At 45.2% G+C, this 20,459-nt stretch overlaps 1 protein-coding gene across 1 annotated transcript in view; it reads left to right on the top strand.

Moving 5' to 3' along the window:
• LOC124776058 (cuticle protein-like) overlaps positions 1-16,023 on the top strand; it is a 32,980-nt gene extending 16,957 nt beyond the window's left edge. The window contains exon 2 of the mRNA XM_047250902.1: positions 15,244-16,023. Coding sequence (XP_047106858.1) covers positions 15,244-15,819 — 576 coding nt within the window. The 3' untranslated portion in view covers positions 15,820-16,023. The remainder of the gene's footprint in view (positions 1-15,243) is intronic.
• The last annotated feature ends 4,436 nt before the right edge of the window (positions 16,024-20,459 follow it).

Genomic DNA, 20,459 nt, shown 5'->3' with positions numbered 1-20,459 from the left:
GTGGGAAGCCCAGTAGGAAAGACGACGTTCTTTCCGCAGAACACTACTGAGAAAGTTTAGAGAACCGCCTTTTGAAGCTGACTGCAGAACGAGTCTGCTACCACCAACGAACGTATTGTGTAAGGGCAACGAAGATAAGAGAAATTAGGACTCTTATGTAGGTGTATAGCTAACGGCTTTGCAGCAGTTGTAACAGCGGTTCCTGTCGCACCGCCGAAGTTAAGCACTGCCGAGCCGAGCTAGCACTTGGATGGGTGAATATGCGGTCTGCCGAGCGCTGTTGGCGCACGGGGTGCTCTCAACCGCTGTGAGGCAAACTGAGCAGATACGTGACTGAGAAGTAGCGGCTCGTAAACTGACACATGGCCGGAGTGCGATGTGCCGACCTCATGCCCCTCCATATCCGCATCCAGTGACGCCTGTGGGCTGAGAATAACGCGGGGGCCAGTCGTTACCGTTGGGCCTTCATGGACCGTTCGGGATGAACTTAGTTTTATGGCGATGTATAGGCAATCGTTTTCTCCTCGCTCTGTTTGCGAGTAGCACAGAAAAGAAATGACTAGTGGCAGTAGAATGTACACTCCGCCATGCACTGTGGTGGCTCGCGAGGTATGTATGTAGGTGTAAACGTAGTAAACACGTTATCGAGAAAATGCAAAGATATTGCCATTATGAAATAATGACTTCGTTAAACGTGTACTTGTCGTCATGTAGTTTTCACTGGAGCCCATTCGTTATCACACTTCGCCGGTTTCCCCTCCGCTGCGAGTATGACTGAATCGTCTCGCTAGTGAGCGCCTGTGCTCCAGCCACGAGCTTCTCGCTGCCCCACTCCTCAGCACTGCCAAGGTCACGAGGAACGAGCAAGTTTGTTGCGCGTGCTTACCGCGTCTGTGAGATGTCGTTATGTGCACTCAAGTTTGTCGAAACGTCACTGCATGCAGTCAGTCCATCAGCGTACGCACATTCTGTGTTGGAGAGGTGACCCAGAAGCAGGCGTTGGCGCCTGCAATTGCGATGCTCTATAGTGTTGCCGCATCACTTTTCCAGCCGTCAGGTCCAACTCTCAATTTGTTTCCCCCCTTAACACTGCTAGAAATTCGTCGATATCTTTTTGTTCCACGCTCAATCTGGTTTTATAATCTTCAAATTCCTGGGTTCCTTTCAGTTTCTTTTTCGTTTATGTCACGGTTGCTTTAATACTATTTCTCTGTTAATCTCTTCTTTATTAGTTAGCCCTCTCACGGTATGACTTTCACTTCTGTTTATTTTCTGGGACATTCCAAATTGTATACCCTTTTTTCGATAAGTACGTCTTCTACAGCTACATCTCAGTTCATACACTGCAAAACCATTGACAAGTGCATGTCAGAGGGTACTATATTATTCCTCCCTCTTTTGGTTACAAAACTTTACTTTTCAACATAATCTCCGTTCGATACAACGGCCTTACGCCATCTTACTGGGAGCGCCTGTATGCCCGCATGGTGGGCATTAATAACTTCCCCATCACCCACGTACTGCTTCACGCGGAGTACATCCACCAAACAGATGGAAGTGGGAACGTGCGAGATACGGGCTGTAGGGTGGATGAAGAAGAACAGTCCAATGAAATTCTATGAACCTCTGTCGGATGTGCAGGCCCGTATAAGGCATTGCGTCACCATGGAGAAGTCCGTTTCCATTATTGTGGCGAGAAAAACATAAAAGGAGTCATTGCGGTGTGCGACCGGCCGGCACGGGGTAGCTCGGACAGGTCTGCGCGGCTTCGCTGCGATGATGATAGACGCCTCGCCCAACGAGTCTCCGTGCTTTTGTTTACTGCCAAGTCTCCGTAGACACTCCGCAAGCGCCTATGAATTTCTGCGATGTTCTGCTTTTCCGCCAAGAGAAACTAAACGGCAACTCTGTACTTGGAACGCACCTCCGCTAGAGACGCCGTTTTGAAGATTGCATGCCGGCAATTGTGGCCGAGCGGTTGTAGGCGCTTCAGTCTGTCACCGCGCGGCGGCTACGGTCGCAGGTTCGAATCCTGCCTCGGGCATGGATGTGTGTGATGTCCTTAGGTTAGTTAGGTTTAGGTAGTTATAAGTTCTAGGGGATTGATGACCTCAGATGTTAAGTCCCATAGTGATCAGAGCCATTTGAACCATTTGAAGGCTGCGTATAGCGTCACCAAGTAAAAATGAAATGATTGTATGGCATTTGTTAGCTAGGATATCTCCTTCGGGATTCGGCAGCCGTATTGCTAGTCTTTTTAGTTGATGCTGACGCTGAAAAGACGAGCCTATCCATGGCTTGAGGTGGTGCAGTTCGGACAAAATTTGTCATTCCTGCGGTTCCTGTAAAGAGTGAAAGATATAGTACCACTCTTGTTGATTGGTCCTAGCTGGTGTAACCTGAAAACGAGAAAGACACACTCTGGAGGGGGATTAGTAGACTTATCCCTCAGCAGGTCAGGGCAACGCGTGGTTGGCCTGTGATGAGGTTGTTGGCCCAGTCCACGGATGAGCCAGTTGCGGGAGTGGCCCACTTTCTCGTAGAACTTCCTGGCGATGGCGCGAAACCTGTCTCGGAGAGGCAGGATCCCTGTGTCCTCGTGGAGTTGGCGCGTCGAGAAGCGCCTCGGAATATGCATACCAGTCTTCAGGGAGCGGTTCTAAATCCGCTGCAGAGTCACAATGTGAGCATCTGCGGCTACTGGTATAGTGTTGACGCTAATTCGGCGACTTGCGTGTCGATGGTGAAGGACACACACAACACCTAGTCCCCTCTCGCGAATCGAACCAGGGCTCCCTTACTTGGTAGGCAGTAACGCTATTGCTGCTCTACGGACGCGGATGTTATCGGAACTACATGAAACTATCGGAGCTGAAGCGGGAATATTCTACACTGTTCCAAAACAAATTCCGCATTTTTCAACCAAAACTGGCTGAGAAAAAATGTATTGCACTACTTATTGAACGCCCCTTGTAGATGCTCCCGACAGTAGCACGTGAACAGTTGTCCAGCCCCACCGAGACTCTGGTTCCCAACCGCAGGACCATAACAATCTGTTCTTTGTCGATGTCGCCAGTCAGCTGATTTCATAATTTTCGGCCCGTATCGTCGCTAGAACGATTCCTCATTCCTCTCTGCTCCGCTGATATACACTCCTGGAAATTGAAATAAGAACACCGTGAATTCATTGTCCCAGGAAGGGGAAACTTTATTGACACATTCCTGGGGTCAGATACATCACATGATCACACTGACAGAACCACAGGCACATAGACACAGGCAGCAGAGCATGCACAATGTCGGCACTAGTACAGTGTATATCCACCTTTCGCAGCAATGCAGGCTGCTATTCTCCCATGGAGACGATCGTAGGGATGCTGGATGTAGTCCTGTGGAACGGCTTGCCATGCCATTTCCACCTGGCGCCTCAGTTGGACCAGCGTTCGTGCTGGACGTGCAGACCGCGTGAGACGACGCTTCATCCAGTCCCAAACATGCTCAATGGGGGACAGATCCGGAGATCTTGCTGGCCAGGGTAGTTGACTTACACCTTCTAGAGCACGTTGGGTGGCACGGGATACATGCGGACGTGCATTGTCCTGTTAGAACAGCAAGTTCCCTTGCCGGTCTAGGAATGGTAGAACGATGGGTTCGATGACTGTTTCGATGTACCGTGCACTATTCAGTGTCCCTTCGACGATCACCAGTGGTGTACGGCCAGTGTAGGAGATCGATCCCCACACCATGATGCCGGGTGTTGCCCTGTGTGCCTCGGTCGTATGCAGTCCTGATTGTGGCGCTCACCCGCACGGCGCCAAACACGCATACGACCATCATTGGCACCAAGGCAGAAGCGACTCTCATCGCTGAAGACGACACGTCTCCATTCGTCCCTCCATTCACGCCTGTCGCGACACCACTGGAGGTGGACTGCACGATGTTGGGGCGTGAGCGGAAGACGGCCTAACGGTGTGTGGGACCGTAGCCCAGCTTCATGGAGACGGTTGCGAATGGTCCTCGCCGATACACCAGGAGCAACAGTGTCCCTAATTTGCTGGGAAGTGGCGGTGCGGTCCCCTACGGCACTGCGTAGGATCCTACGGTCTTGGCGTGCATCCGTGCGTCGCTGCGGTCCGGTCCCAGGTCGACGGGCACGTTCACCTTCCGCCGACCACTGGCGACAACATCGATGTACTGTGGAGACCTCACGCCCCACGTGTTGAGCAATTCGGCGGTACGTCCACCCGGCCTCCCGCATGCCCACTATACGCCCTCGCTGAAAGTCCGTCAACTGCACATACGGTTCACGCCCACGCTGTCGCGGCATGCTACCAGTGTTAAAGACTGCGATGGAGCTCCGTATGCCACGGCAAACTGGCTGACACTGACGGCGGCGGTGCACAAATGCTGCGCAGCTAGCGCCATTCGACGGCCAACACCGCGGTTCGTGGTGTGTCCGCTGTGCCGTGCGTGTGATCATTGCTTGTACAGCCCTCTCGCAGTGTCCGGAGCAAGTATGGTGGGTCTGACACACCGGTGTCAATGTGTTCTTTTTTCCATTTCCAGGAGTGTATTTTCCATCCCGCGTCATGTACCCGCAACGCGGCCACATGGCGCTAAATGTCGCTTGGACAGTGGTCATAACTTTCCGGTTCATCAGTGTACTTCTGCTTAGCAAATAGCACAAGCAACATATTCAAGGACAAATGGTTCAAATGGCTCTGAGCACTATGGGACTTAACTTCTGAGGTCATCAATTCCCTAGAACTTAGAACTACTCAAACCTAACTAACCTAAGGACATCACACACATCCATGCCAGAGGCAGGATTCGAACCTGCGACCGCAGCGGGCGCGCGGTTCCGGACTGTAGCGCTCAGAACCACTCGGCCACTCGGCCGGCCATTCAAGAACACCTGAACGGTCAGCACCAAATTCTGTGGGTTTAAATATGTAGAGCATCAGTAGATAATAAATACTGTGTAATAAACCTTCCATAAGTATGTGCCTAGCAATGTTTTTGGGGTTGGGCAGGTACGGCAATGTTTCAAGAATCTTGTTAGTAAGTTCCTTCGAAATCAAAGAAAGTTCATTCTATATTTAAATGAAATCAAATTTAGTTCACAGAAAAATGGGTCAAGCGAAATGAGAACAATTAGTTAGTTAGCCGTGTTGCTAGGGCCTACCGTTGGGTAGACCGTTCGCCTGGTACAAATCTTTCGAGTTGACAACAATGCAATTTTTTTAACGGATCAAAGTCATCTACACAAGCAGTAGGTGATCGTGACCACCCAACAATGAGCCAGCGACTTTTCTCTTCGATGCAGCCTGAAACTGGAGTAAAAAAAGCATAATAAACTTGCTTGTAACATTAATAGCAAGGAAGCGGATCTTCAAATGAAACGCGGCTACTTAATACAAAATTAACATAATTATTCAACAAAAGCATACAACTTACGAAGCTTATCTCGGTAGCGGAGAACAAAAGAGAGGGAGCGTTAGGCAAACGGATGTACCTATTACATTTTGTTTCACAGAGTTTTCTTTAAAAATTTTAAGTCATAATTACTTCATTACAAAATAATTCACGAATAATTAAAAATCATCATCCAATTAGTACATCGTATCTTTCAATTAATACACAAATTTATTTATACACGTAAAATTATTTATATGCTTTCAGGCGTTAATTATAATCTGGGCTACTTTTATACGCATTTATAAGGTAACACTTCACAGAGAAAGGCAAAATACTCAATTCTGTATTCTGAAATCGTGTCGCCGAAGAAAAACATAATACGACTCCTGTTTTCAACAATCACATGAAAGCGCAAACGACAGAGTTATCACGGAATAAGAAATTAACTACAGTCTCTCAACGAAAAGCAGGCGACTCGACCAGATGTTATACCTGTAAGATTCTATACAGATTATGCGAAGAAACTTGTTCCCTTCTAGAAACAGTTTATCGTAAATCGCCGGAGCAACGAAGCGTTCAGAGCTAATGGGAAAAGGCGCGGGTTGTAACTGTTTTCAAGAAGGGTCGTGGATAGGTGCGTATATCGCAAATGTAAATCTGCTGTAGGATTATGTAAGTCATTTTATTCGCGCGTACTGTGACCTTTTAGAAAACAGAAAATACATTTCGAAAACAACGATTTTGTGAAACTCAGTTCGATCCGTTCCTCCCAGATTGTTGACTCGACTTCCGGAAGGCGTTTGATAACATTTCTACACGTTGACCTAGTGAATAAATTACGAGATTACCGAATACTGGATTACTCTTGTGATTTTCTTGCAGGCTTCTTACCGGGTAGAAGTTCGCACGTCATTCTTCACAGGGAGAAAATGTAAGCTGTGAAAGTAACTTCAAGGGAATGAAGTCATTAACTGTTCAAGATGATCTGGTGAATATCGTCGGAAGCTCAGTGAGGCTTCTTGTGGATGCTGCTGTTGTGTATAGGGAAGCAGTAACGCCAGAAGATTGACTCAGAATGCAGGAAGACCTGTCGACAATCGACCCTTGACGCAACTGGCAGCTACCCTCAAACAAATGCTCATCCGCTGGAAGAATCGGAAAAAAGTATAACTCCTCCACGAAACAGGTATCTTACAGATCCTACGTTTTACCGACTCTTCATCACTAATCGTCAGTCTGGAACGCTTACCTGTAGGGATTGTCAGGGATTGTAAGAAGAGAGTACGTGTTGTGGGTTTACTGCAGACACTGTTGTGCTGCGATCGGATAACAGCTAGGGATGGGAAAAACCGACCAGCTGAAGCCGATACCGATATTTTAATTATGAATAACCGTTTTTTTCGGTATTTGCATAGTCTCCGTTATAACAGGTTGTAAGTAGGCTGTTTAGGTTTTTATGTTGGTAATGCCATGCAGCGTTCTATATGAAAATCACTGACTGTGCTGTGTGCAGCATGTGGCTGGTCTGCATTGTTGGGCAGTTGGGCAGTTGGCTGTTAACAGCGCTTAGCGTTGCGCAATTGGAGGTGAGCCGCCAGCAGTGGTGGATGTGGGGAGAGAAATGGCAGAATTTTTAGAGCGGACGATCTGGACATGTGTCCATCAGAAAGAGTAAATTTGTAGTATTGGATATCATGAACTGATATATATATATATATATATATATATATATATATATATATATATATGAGATGACTTTGGAACATTATGAAGGTAAATACATTGTTTGTTCTCTATCAAAATCTTTCATTTGCTGACTATGCCTATCAGTAGTTAGTGCCTTCAGTAGTTAGAATCTTTTGTTTAGCTGGCAGTATTGGCGCTCGCTGTATTGCAGTAGTTCGAGTAATGAAGATTTTTGTGAGGTAAGTGATACCTGAAAGGTATAGGTTAGTCAGGGCCATTCTTTTGTAGGGATTTTAGAAAGTCAGATTGCGTTGCGCTAAAAAAATTGTGTCTGTTTAGTGTTGATCAGAATAGGCGAAGAGCGAAATGTCTGGGTACGTTCAGTTTTGCTCAGCTGTTTGAAAATCAAATAATGTAAGAGACTTATCAGCACAGTCATTCATTAATTTTTCTAAGGGGATGTTTCAAGGTGTTCTTATTTTTTACTAACAACTGCGCAAAAAACCGATACATCAATTAGCCATAGCAGCAGTGCTAAAATTTTTCGTTCCCAAATAAACCTTTTTTTAAAAAAGAATTGAAACGGTACAGTAGTTTCCGCTCTATAAGCAGCAGGTTTCGGTGCTCGTTCGCACCGGGAAATTGCACCCATGTGCACGGGTGGAAAGAAATGTGTCAGGCTTCATAATACGTATTTATATGTGTCGTGTATTATGCATTTCTTGTAGGTGAATGTGAATCTGCACATGAACTTTCCTAATCCTCCTCACACCTTTCCGTATAGCGTGGCCAAATCTTGGTTGGGAAGTAATTCTGTAGTATAGTAGTGCCAACCACACTCCTGGGTAGGGGATCAGAGAGACAGCACATGCAGGTAAAACTCAAAGACATTCCAGTGTCACAAGATTTGGGGTGGAGCGGTTGGTCACGGCCAAGTGGTTCGACCACCCCCTCCACCGGGGCCCAGGAAGACCTCCGGGTGCCCGCCATATTCTGAGAGTGTTACGGAAAACGGGTAAGTGAGCGGACGTGCCCTCAGTGCGTCTGTCTCAATGTTCAAGCATGGAAGAGAGGTATTTGAATATTTGTACTAATTCTTTTATTTCCAGCTTCGGATTGTGTAAGGAAATGAATGTTCTCGTTTAATTTCGGAAATTTGACCCCCTGTGTTAATGTATCTGGGCCCCAGTTTGCCCGTTATCCTCCTCACGTGCTGGATGTCCTATGTAAACTTTTGGGAGACTTTGGTGGTATACATTTGGCCAACGCAATTCCGTCTTGCCCGTAGAAATGTGCGTGCAGATTAGTATATAATATACCCGAGCTGTAAGTTGTAAAACTGTAATATCTGTAAACTTGAACAATTGCTGTAAAATCGAGTGATAATGTTTAAAATAAATAGGTAACCAATTGTCATCAATCTTTAACATACCTTAAAAATCACATAGGAGTCCAGTTAAAGGAATTCATTTAAAAATAGAAGATACAGAATGTAGAAGGGACCCACACATCAGCGCGTGAGCCCTCCAGCCCCTTGCCTAATATCGTACAGAAAGGGCACGCTCTCTAGGTAGCGCTCTCAAGCTCCCATCCCCAGTTATCCATTGCACAATTTTCATTTAGGGCTTGACGACATCAACTTACATCTGGCTCCCTAGGCAAGGAGGTTAGCCGGTAATCTTTCAGAAAAAATAACTTTCACATGTAAAATTTGCATTGCTTTGAAATATAGAGGTATTAACTAAAATTGGGAAAGCGATTCAGTGCTGTTTTAGTAGCAATGCGTACAGAAAAGAGAAACAAACACATGGCATAAGACTTGGTATAGTGTTGCCCGAGGCAATAGTGCACCTGTTACCACGTGGAGTGACCTGTTGCGTGGTATGCGGGTACATGCAGTGTGCGAGGTCTGCCCCCATACAATCTATCTCTCACTTTCTCACTGTCGTCGTTGAACATCAGTTTCATTTTATAGTGGTACCATTCCTACCTAGTCTGGAAATTTTTACGAAGTGCGGAATCAGTGACACACAATGCTCCACTTGCTTTAATAGAATAAAAATGGGAGGATCGACAACAAACTTGCGGCAAAATATAAAGAGAAAACTTAAAACATTATCAGTTCGGTTACAGTTTCCAATAAAAATATAAAACAATTGATCTACTGCATATGTCTACATAATATCCCTTAGTTCGCTTGTAGCCCTTGAAAACGGACAAAGTAACACGAAAATCAGAGTTCTTCAGCCTCAGTTTTCGACCTTTAGCACTGACTATTTTTAATGTCCAAATAGTGGTGTTATCTCCTAGTAAAACATGATTTTTGAGGAGAGTTTCAAATAATTATTATCGGTAGGAGGATCTTGGTGATTTTTAGTAGTAGTAAACCATATGTCACTTTTCGAAAAAAGCATCGAAAGGTGGACAGACAAAGTTTTCTTCTGAATCCATATTTAATTTAACATTTTGATTGTTTTCTATCTTGAAACTCAAGGAGTCAAAAATTTTCAATCTTTGTTTGATTTCTACGTTTATTACAGGAAGTAATAGGAATAAAAAACCGAAAAACGGTTATTTTAGAAACCGTTACTTTGAAAGGTTTTAATAGTCGGTTAAACTGGCATCGAAGAAAATCGATACAACCAAAAAACTGGATGTTTCAGTTAGCGATAACCGCTATCTCTGATAACAGTTCCGCCACGGTATGCGGAAGTAGGCGAGACACTACGATTATTGCATGCAATACTTCTACATTTCACACAGGTTAACCATGAAATTGTGGCTGTATACGGGGTGGTCAGAAACAGTCTGAAAAGCTTGTACGGGTGTTGCAGGTGAATCTGTACTGAGAAATAACTGTCAAGAAAGAAATTCGATACGTTGCGCCGTTTCCGAATTATTTAGCATTGCAGTTAGCCAGTGAGGTCTTAGCGCGCGCAAATTCAAGCACCTTTGTCCTCCCTTGGGCATGGGTTTGTGTTTTGTTATTAGCATAAGTTAGTTTAAGTTAGTTTAGGTAGTGCGTAAGTTTAGGGACCGATGACCTCAGCAGTTTGGTCCCTTAGAAATTCACACACATTTGAACATTTGAGTTGCTACTTGTTGAAATGCTTATTACCAGTTCAAATGCGCCTTTTTGAATATGATGAATTTAGGCTAGATGAGAAAAAGCTCTTTCGTCAAGTTCGAGGGAATAAAACAAACAACACATTTGGCAACACCGCTTATGGCAGGCTGCTTGAATTTGCGTCCGCAGCGACCTGATTCGTTAACTTCAATGCTAAATAACTCGGAAACGGGGTAGTCTATCGAATTGTTGTCTTAACAATTATTTCCCAGCATAATTTCCCCTGAGATACGTTTACAAGCTTTTCAGACTGTTTCTGACCACCCTATACACAGGGTGATATTTTTCCACTGTTTACAGACTCTAGAAATTGACCGATGAAAGGATACTTCAGTTCGGTAATGCATGTTTCCATGCTAGAGACCATTCATTCAATCGTACATTGTTACAGAGACTACGGTCTGATACTCGCTGTACCATGCACCTACAGTTACAAAATGTGTTGAAAATGGTTTCCATGTGCCTCAACGCATGCATGTACGCCTGTAGTACGTTCCGTCTCACACGTTCACATCGGCCACGCTGCGTCCGAACAGTGTCAAAGGCAGCTTGAATACGCTGCTCCAGTGTCTCCACATCTGGAATGGGCTCTGCATACACGATACTTTTCAGATGGCACCATAACCAGAAATCGTGCAGGTTGAGACCCAGTGAACGAGCAGCCCACGCAACTGGACCCCCACGTCCGATACATCGACCAAGGAAAACACCATTGAGATGCGTCCGGATGTTAACGGCGAACTGGGCTGGAGCACCATCATGTAGCAGCCGCATAACCCTTAGAATCATCAGTAGCACTTCTTCCAGCAGGAGAGGCAAAGTCACCTACGAGAAATGGCGATAGTTCCAGTCTGTTAGGCGCCGTGGAAGGACAACCGGTCTCAAAATACGATCGCCAATTATTCCGGTCCACACATTCCTGATGCTTATGATTCACTGTCACCATATCATGGGGGTTCTGCAGACTATCCCATGGATGACTTATGAAAGTTGAAGATACCATTCCGCGTAAAGGTGGTCTCATCTGTGAATAAGATGGATGAGACAATTCTCGGAATAGTGGTTGTCTGGTGAAGAAACCAATGACAAAACTGCTCCCCATGTGGAAAGCCCGTCGCTAGTAAGCCCTACACACGCAGTAAGTGATAAGGGTAGTAACAACTATCATAGAGAATGTTCCACACTGTCGTGCTGGGGAGCCGGCTGCCTGGTAGTGACACAGAGATCCCCTTCCACAGTGTTAACAACATTTTTCTCCAAGTCTGGTGTCCGAACATTTCGGGTACGTCCGTCTTAATTTCCTGCTTCCTGAAACGACCCTGTGCCAGACGAACGGCGAAATGCTGTCGCAAGCATTGAATGCAGGGGTTGTTGTCAGCGGGGGTAGGTCTCCTGATACAACTTTGCTGCCGGCCGTTCGTTGCCATTTGCCTCTCCGTACGTAAACACTATGTCGGCAAGCTCTCGATTCGAATATGAAACCATTGTGTACGCCGCTGTATCACATCCACTATAAGGCAAGTCAGCAAGAGAAATGAATGCGACACAACATTACCAATTACTATGGGAGGAGAAGGCGCTAGGGCATGAGGAAAAGTACCACCCTCTAGGAGGAAACTATGCAAACTGTAGTTCTGAGTGTATGGTACAGCGCGTATTGCACTGCAGTGTGTGTAACAAAGTGTGACTGAATAAATGGTCTCTAGCATGGAAACCATGCATTTCCGGACGTAAGTTCATAAGATCTTTCTTGTTCCGAATCCTGTCATCGATCAATTTCTAGAGTTTGTCCACTGTGGAAAAAACACGTTGTAGCTCAAACGCAATAGTGCGTGCAGCCGCAGTGAAGTGTTGCCAATAATTTGACGAAGACCGCAGAGACGTCGGTGATGCTGATCGGCAAGTAAGGCCATTGACATCGACCACAGACGACAATGGCCAGACAATCGAGGAACTGATTCGCTGCAGTCACGGAGTACAGAGGTTTTCCACCGATGAGGACGCCCACACAGCGGTTCTCCAATGGCTGAGTGACCAAAGAGCAGATTTCTGTCGTCGAGAAATTTAACACTTAGTAGAACTTTGCACTGCATGATATGCTACTATTGATTTATCCGTATTGTGCAGACGACAATTGCTTCTGTGCTCCTTAAGGCGGGTGTTAACGCTCCGTTTGTAATTACTGTGAATACCTTAAACCAAGAAGAAAGGTGGCCGCATATTTGAAGACATGCAACAGTACGAGTATATAAAATGCCTTGTACGGGGGTAATTCCAAAAGAAAGTTTTCCTTTTTTTTTTTTTTTTTTTTAATAAGTACAGAACTCTGTTTGTGTGGCAATTGGTCACACTGTTATGAAGAGTGAATCACGCGCTATGTGAAAACATGCGCACGCCGCGCTGAGGCGCTCAGTCTTGGCTTGGCAGCCGTTGAGAATGGAGCTTCCGTTGGATGCTACCGCCAAGTGCGAATTGCGCGGAGTTATTCAGTTTTTGAACGCAAAGGTCACTGCGCCGATTGAAATCCATCGCCAATTGACGGAAGTGTATGGTGAGTCGTGCATGGATGTAAAACTGTTCGTAAGTGGTGTAGAGAGTTTGCAGCTGGTCGGACCGAAATTCACGACGAGCAAAGGAGCGGGAGACCGTCAATTTCTGAGGAGACAGGGTTGAAGGTTGAGCAAAGCATGCGTGAAGATCGGCGGATCACCTTGGATGATCTCTGCACGTTGGTTCCTGAGGTTTCTCGAAACACCGCTTACAAGATTTTAACGGAAACATTGAACTACCGGAAGGTGTGCGCAAGATGGGTGTCACGCATGCTGACTGAGGATCACATGCGGCAACGAGTTGATGCTTTCCTCGCATTTCTTACCACCTTGCAGCCGAACAGGACAACTTTCTGGACTCAATAGCAACGGGTGAAGAAACCTGGGCATACCACTTTACACCTGAGGCCAAGCAACAATGACGCCAGCGGCGGTATCGTTCTTCGCCAAAGCCGCGGAAGTTCAGACAAACACAGCCTGCCGGTAAAGTCATGACAACCGCTTTTTGGGATCGGAAAGGGGTATTGTTGGTCGACTTTATGCCCAATGGGACCACAATTAACGCTGACAGTTACTGTGAGACTCTGAAAAAGCTCAACGGGCAATTCAGAACCGGAAAAGAGGAATGTTGAGCAAGGGCGTACACATTCTCCATGACAACGCTCGCCCACACATCGCTCGGCAGACCGTTGTTCTCCTGCAACAGTTTCAGTGGAACACAATCACCCACCCACCCTATAGTCCTGACTTGGCGTCCAGTGACTATCACCTGTTCCCTAAGTTAAAAGAACATTTGGCCGGTAAAATTCAGCTCCGACGAAGAGGTGAAAGAAGAGGTTCACAACTTTCTGAACAGCATGGCGGCGAGCTGGTATGACATAGGCATACAAAAACTGCCACAGCGTCTACAAAAATGCATCGACAGAAATGGTCATTATGTCAAAAAATAGCTAAGCCTTAAACTGATGTAAACCACTCTAGAAATAAACAGCTCTATGTACTTATAAAAAATAGGAGACCTTACTTTTGCGATTACCCTCGTACTTCCCAGTGTACACAGAAAATACAAAAACATACTGTGGTTTTTTCAAGAACTAATGATTGGCCTGGTAGTATGTACAGAGAGACCATAGAAACTCAAAAGCACAAAATCAACTTCAACGGAAGAGAAGAAGGATTGAAATAATTCAAATTGTGGACCTTAGTGCTAAATAAAGCTAACAGACCCAAATTTTCCCCACTACAGGCTCCACAGTATACGTCGACGCGACTCCGCGATGTTAGGTAGCGATCTGACGACGTCACGAGCCGACAGTGGATACGTGTAAACAGTTCGGTATCTTGCGCTTATTTGAGACTTAACTGCTTTTTATGTCGTTAAATCCTCTGAAGATGTACCCAGCGTTGGAAGACGAAACTTTAGGCAGAGGATTACGTCTTGGACGAAGACCTGATGGCCGTAAAACAAAAACCGCCATGGTCTATAGATGGTTACATTTCACAATTAAAATTTCTGCTTACAGATATTTCGTCGATTACAGTTTGAACACTGTCGTATGCAATTATGGAACACAGATTGCAATTTACAGCATTCTGAATCTCAAAACTAAACGAACAACTTGAATACTACATTATCAAACTATTGTATCTTTGAGTTTCGCCTCTATTTAAAATATTTCGTTTCCGATGTTACACAATATAAAGGTGAGCGAAACGATTTTCATTGAAAGTAGTAGTAACAGCAGTATCGCCCATCCTGCAAAGTCTGTTCCCAGGATCACGTTACGAAAATAAATATGTAACCTATGAATGCCTCGACCGAAGACGTGGCTGAAAAGGATCGAAATCTTGTTTATGGAAATTAACAAATTTTTCACAAGCCTGCCGTTGCGATTATCCTTATTTACATTCAATTACTGCACACTGATATGTTCTAGAAGATCTGTATAGCATAAGCTTAAATACTCGTAAATATGTTCTCATATCGCACCATAAATTTACAGAGTTACAACGTCTGTCTATTATTGTGCTGACCAGTACTTCTTAAAAAGGTTCTGTGGCAGACAATAGTTGCATTAATGCGTCATGAGCTGGCTCACAAGAGAGTCATATTTATAAGAGTTACCTGGAATGGCGGTTGTTAACGTCCGTGTATGTTAGTGCTTTGCTGTAATTTAATTCGATGTGGTTCCTTCGTCATTCTCAAGTCAGGTGACGATTAGGAAACTGCTACTGCATCGCACGTTGGTGGCCTTCCTTGAGATCTCCGGTACAATCACCTTGCGACCTCTACACTCTCCTACAGCAATGCCGCCAAGGACGAAGGTTACGCGACGCCGAAATACTTTCTCCCGTCTCTGCCGGACGTTAGACACGTACTTAAGCGGGAGCAGCGACCACACAGCCACACCACACCCACCTCCCCCGTTGCCAGGACAGCTGCAGTAGTCGCCCGAGATGCAGAGTGTCGCCGTCCTCGCCTGCCTGCTGGCCGCCACCCACGCCGGGATCGTATCGCCGGCCCACCTCCCCGCGGCTCCAGCGCCGGCGCCGGCCCACGCCGTCGGCTACGACCACTACGCGCTGCCCAGCTACAAGTTCGACTACGCCGTGGCCGACTCGCACACGGGCGATGCCAAGACGCAGTTCGAGCACCGCGACGGAGACCGCGTCACCGGCGCCTACAGCCTCATCGACGCCGACGGCACGACCCGCATCGTCGAGTACACGGCCGACGACCACAACGGCTTCCAGGCGGTCGTGAAGCGCATCGGACACCCGACGCCGGCGCCGCCCAGGGCCGTGGTCGTGGCCGCCCCCGCTCCGGCACCCGCCGCCCACGCGCCGGTGTACGCCGCCCCCGCCCCTGCTCCCGCTCCCGTCGCCCACGCCGCTGTTTACGCCGCCCCCGCACCGGTGTACGCCGCCCCAGCTCCCGCCCCCGCCGCCCACGCAGCTGTCCTGGCCGCCCCCGCTCCCGCCGCCCACGCATACGCGTACCCGGCTGTTGGCCACGGTCCTGCGCCTTACCACGGTTAGAGGACCTGCCGCCCAACAGACTGCATCGTTGTCCACCACATAGCTCTCGGCACGAGAGCGGTTTACATGAATGACCCGCCACCGCATCGCTTAACTAACTTCGCCACTGTTGACCCATCGTCGCACGTTCATCGTTCACTTGCATATACATTGTAAAACATATGAACACTGTAAATTAAAATTTATTTTCTGAAATTAAGTGCTCTTAGTATATTTATTTAATCTCTGATTACTGATGTCTGTTTGTTCCTACTGTGGTTGTCAAGCCACTGAAAAAATAACTTTACATCTGTACCCTATGATTTTCATTTTCTAATGTTACTGGACGGGGCGAGACAAAAGCCACTGAAATCGTTAAGGTAATCTTGGTTGTTTGTGGTAATTATATAAACATTGGAGTGCACTGCTATTATATCAGTCATCTGACATTACTAGAAAGATGCTCCAGATTAGCTGCTTTATGAACGACAGACTGTTTCGCCATTTGTCGCAGTTGTCAAGTACCTGCGAATACAATTTTGACGAGGCCGTGTATAAATTTGAATGTCACTTGTATTAAAGTGGCTATATTGCACTCACGTCTCGAATGATGTTACTAACTAAATTACTAATTAACTATATTTAGGTACTAAAATAGTATAGCTGTTCATCTGTGTAATCTTTGTAAACATATAAAGTCGTAAGAGTATAACAGTCAAACTACTGTCAAACCATAAATAACATATTATTTATATATATTTACCAAAGCATTAAAAGATCACCAACGACGTAATATGGACGGCACATCGTTCTAGACGTGAAAAGAAGATGGTCACTTTAATGTAAATGACATTTACATACCGGCTCACCAAAACTGTATTCGCAGAAAATACCGAAGCATCTGTCGTTAAAAAAGATTAATTATTATAAACATCTTTCTAATAATCATGTCCTTACCTGACATCCTTTATGCTGGTGGCCTAAAGAAGAAAAATCTCTGACATTGTTCTTTGTTGACTCTAGCCTGTTGTGAAGATGTTTTATAATGAAAGAAGTGCATTTGGTTTGAAAGTGTGGTACAGAGGTGGTTATAATTTAATAACAAACGAGTGGAATAATAATTTAAACACTGTTACACTTACAACGAAGTCTGTCTATAATTTACGGAAGCGTTTTGAGAAAAGTGGATTTGTAATGGACTGCCATAGGTCATGCAGGCCAACAATAAGTGGTGATACTAAGCTTAAAGGTCTACAAGCGGTTATCCGGAGCCGTATAATGTCTACTCTTAGGCTGGTTCTGGAACAGGATACTTCTAGAACGTACGTGCGGAGAATTTTACGTAAGGCCAAATTCCATCATTATATAAATCGTTTCATACATGAGATGTTAGAAGACGATCTTGATAGTAGGCTTCAATTTTGCGAGAAAATGTTGAATAAATTAATAGAAGGCGATAATGTCAACAGACCTAACTATACCTATTAATATATAAGAATAGAATTGTTTCTGAGAGGCAGTGAAATCAACCTGGTGTTATCGTTTGGGGTGGTATGTCGTGGAGTAATATACTGGACCATGGTTGTTTGATGGAATAATTACTAGAGAGCACTACTTGGAAATATTGACAACCTGTGCCATTCCGGGCTATAAATAACTTACGATGACTTCAGCTGACTTTACTTTCAACGTAATGTGGCCCACTGCTTTCTGTAACAACTGTATGAAACTCTGTTGGTTGATGAGGTACTTAGTGGGAACGTTAGTGGACTGCGATGGACAATACAAATGCCATCCAGATCTCCTAACCGTGCACCGGTGAATTTCTTCTTTTGGGGTATGTTAAAGATAAAGTGTATGCTAGAAAACTGCAAACAGCTGAGGACTTGAAAGAACCTATTTGCAACGGTTTTGAAGACAGTCATTCTAGTAAACGACTGTGTAAACTAACGTGCTTAAGCGTCCCACATTGTTTGACTAAATGTATCAACAATGATAAAAAACATTTCGAGAGAGAACGTCATACACAATTCTGTACCTTCAACAAAGTGTTCATTTATTTCAGAGTTCCAATCATTTGTTTTGAATTCAGTTAGGTTATGATGATTAGTGAGTTGTGCCCCATGTGGCATTTATTTATTAGTTTCTTATTTGGGCTGAGCAGACAGGGTCTTAGTACCCTCTGTTACGTCAGACCAAGAAGTTAAAGTAACCTCTGGCGTGCCACAGGGGAGAGTTATGGGGCCATTGCTTTTCACAATATATATAAATGACCTAGTAGATAGTGTCGGAAGTTCCATGCGGCTTTTTGCGGATGATGCTGTAGTATACAGACAAGTTGCAGCATTAGATAATTGTAGCGAAATGCAGGAAGATCTGCAGCTGATAGGCACTTGGTGCAGGGAGTGGCAACTGGCCCTTAACATAGACAAATGTAATGTATTGCGAATACATAGAAAGAAGGATCCTTTGTTGTATGATTATATGATAGCGGAACAAACACTGGTAGCAGTTACTTCTGTAAAATATCTGGGAGTATGCGTGCGGAACGATTTGAAGTGGAATGATCATATAAAATTAATTGTTGGTAAGGCGGGTACCAGGTTGAGATTGATTGGGAGATTCCTTAGAAAATGTAGTCCATCAACAACGGAGGTGGCTTACAAAACACTCGTTCGACCTATACTTGAGTATTCCTCATCAGTGTGGGATCCGTACCAGATCGGGTTGACGGAGGAGATAGAGAAGATCCAAAGAAGAGAGGCGCGTTTCGTCACAGGGTTATTTGGTAACCGTGATAGCGTTCCGGAGATGTTTAGCAAACTCAAGTGGCAGACTCTGCAAGACAGGCGCTCTGCATCGCGGTGTAGCATGCTCGCCAGGTTTCGAGAGGGTGCGTTTCTGGATGAGGTATCGAATATATTGCTTCCCCCTACTTATACCTCCCAAGGAGATCGCGAATGTAAAATTAGAGAGATTCGAGCGCGCACGGAGGCTTTCAGACGGTCGTTCTTCCGGCGAACCATACGCGACAGGAACAGAAAAGGGAGGTAATGACAGTGGCACGCAAAGTGCCCTCCGCCACACACCGTTGGTGGCTTGCGGGGTATAAATGTAGATGTGGATGTAGAACAACAATATACCAAAACATATTACCAAACCTTTCACAATATTAATAACAATGCAAAAAGGCACTGAGATTGACATTCGTTAGTGTAGCACATTTGAAGCCGTGTTTAGTGTTATCAGAAGCGGAAGGGACAATAAAAGAGGAGAAGTTGAGATCAAAATGACAAGGGCTATTATTAAAGAATAGAACTTCAATAGAAAATTCTGTAGATAAGAGAGAGTGAGCTGCGGACGAGCATATGAATGAGATAGCTATTGTGATATAATGTCTTTTGATGTTTGTAAAAAATTTAATTTCTCTGATAGTTTGACGAAGGTTGTTCCAGAAGTCGGCTTCCAGAGACAGAAAATGATTCAGAGAACATGGCAGTGTTATGTAGTGATACAGAGGAATTTTACGTTGTTGCGAACGAGCATTTTCGCCGTGCTCTTGAAACAATAGTGTAAAAGTTGAGATAAATAAGAGGGAGTGCGGTGACTGAGAAGATGACAGAGCAAACACGAGGTATGATAGTCTCTACACTTATTGGCACGTAACCGTGATAATGCTGAGTTTGGTAACAGCAGCAGGAAAACTGTACAAAGTGTCATATGTTCTGATTGACACCAGTAAATCTTTGTTTTGCCGAATACCACAGACGTTATCAGTGAGCGAAGAAAACAGATTTACACTATTGGCAATTACGTTTATTGCAATCAGATATTCGCTTCAAACGTTTGTGGCTAAACTGGTCACCACTGAACAATCATTTTCAATAGTCCATGTGTAATTTTGGGCCTAAGGCTGCCACAATACATTCTAGAAGTCACCATTTTCGAGAGGCTTTTACCAATATACATGTAGTATTTTGTTTGCAACTTCCTTTGCAACATAATCGACAGTTTTTGAGCCACATTTTAAGATCAAGCAAACAGACCTACCGCAGCGGTAACACCGGTTCCCGTCAGATCACCGAAGTTAAGTGTTGTCGGGAATGCCTGACACGTGGAAGGGTCACCCTCAGGGTCTGCCGACTACTTTTGGCAAGAAGGGTGCACTCAGCCCTTGTGAGGCCAATGGAGGAGCTACCTGACTAAGGAGTAACAGCACAACCGGCCACGAAAACTGACAAGGGCCGGGAAAGTGGTGTGCTGACCACATGCCCCTCCAATCCACATCGGGTGACGCCTAAGGGCTGAGGGCGACACGGCGGCCGGTCGGTACTGTTGGGCCTTCAAGGAATGTGCGGTTGGTGTTTCTTTGTTTGTTTATTTTAAGATGTGGTCTACATTATAGGAATGTTCATAAGACCGCAACAGGAAGTAATAACAGACTTCATCTACGGCCAACAACAGTTGACAACATGGCTTTTAGCGATTTCTTTTAAGTATCTCGAAACAGTCGAGGACTCGGTCTGTGAGTGTAGAAGACACGCAAATTATTTGTTCATTTATTGGTTAAATAGTAACATTACTCTAAACCGTACATAGACCAACAGGTGTCTCACAAGACACGATTACTTTTGAGCCATTCGTGGTGTTAAAGCTGGAAT

Source organism: Schistocerca piceifrons, chromosome 2 (genome assembly GCF_021461385.2).
Source record: "Schistocerca piceifrons isolate TAMUIC-IGC-003096 chromosome 2, iqSchPice1.1, whole genome shotgun sequence".
Classification (NCBI taxonomy): Eukaryota; Metazoa; Arthropoda; class Insecta; order Orthoptera; family Acrididae; genus Schistocerca; species Schistocerca piceifrons.
Note: the sequence above shows the minus strand (reverse complement) of the source record. Positions and strands in the feature narration are given on the sequence as shown.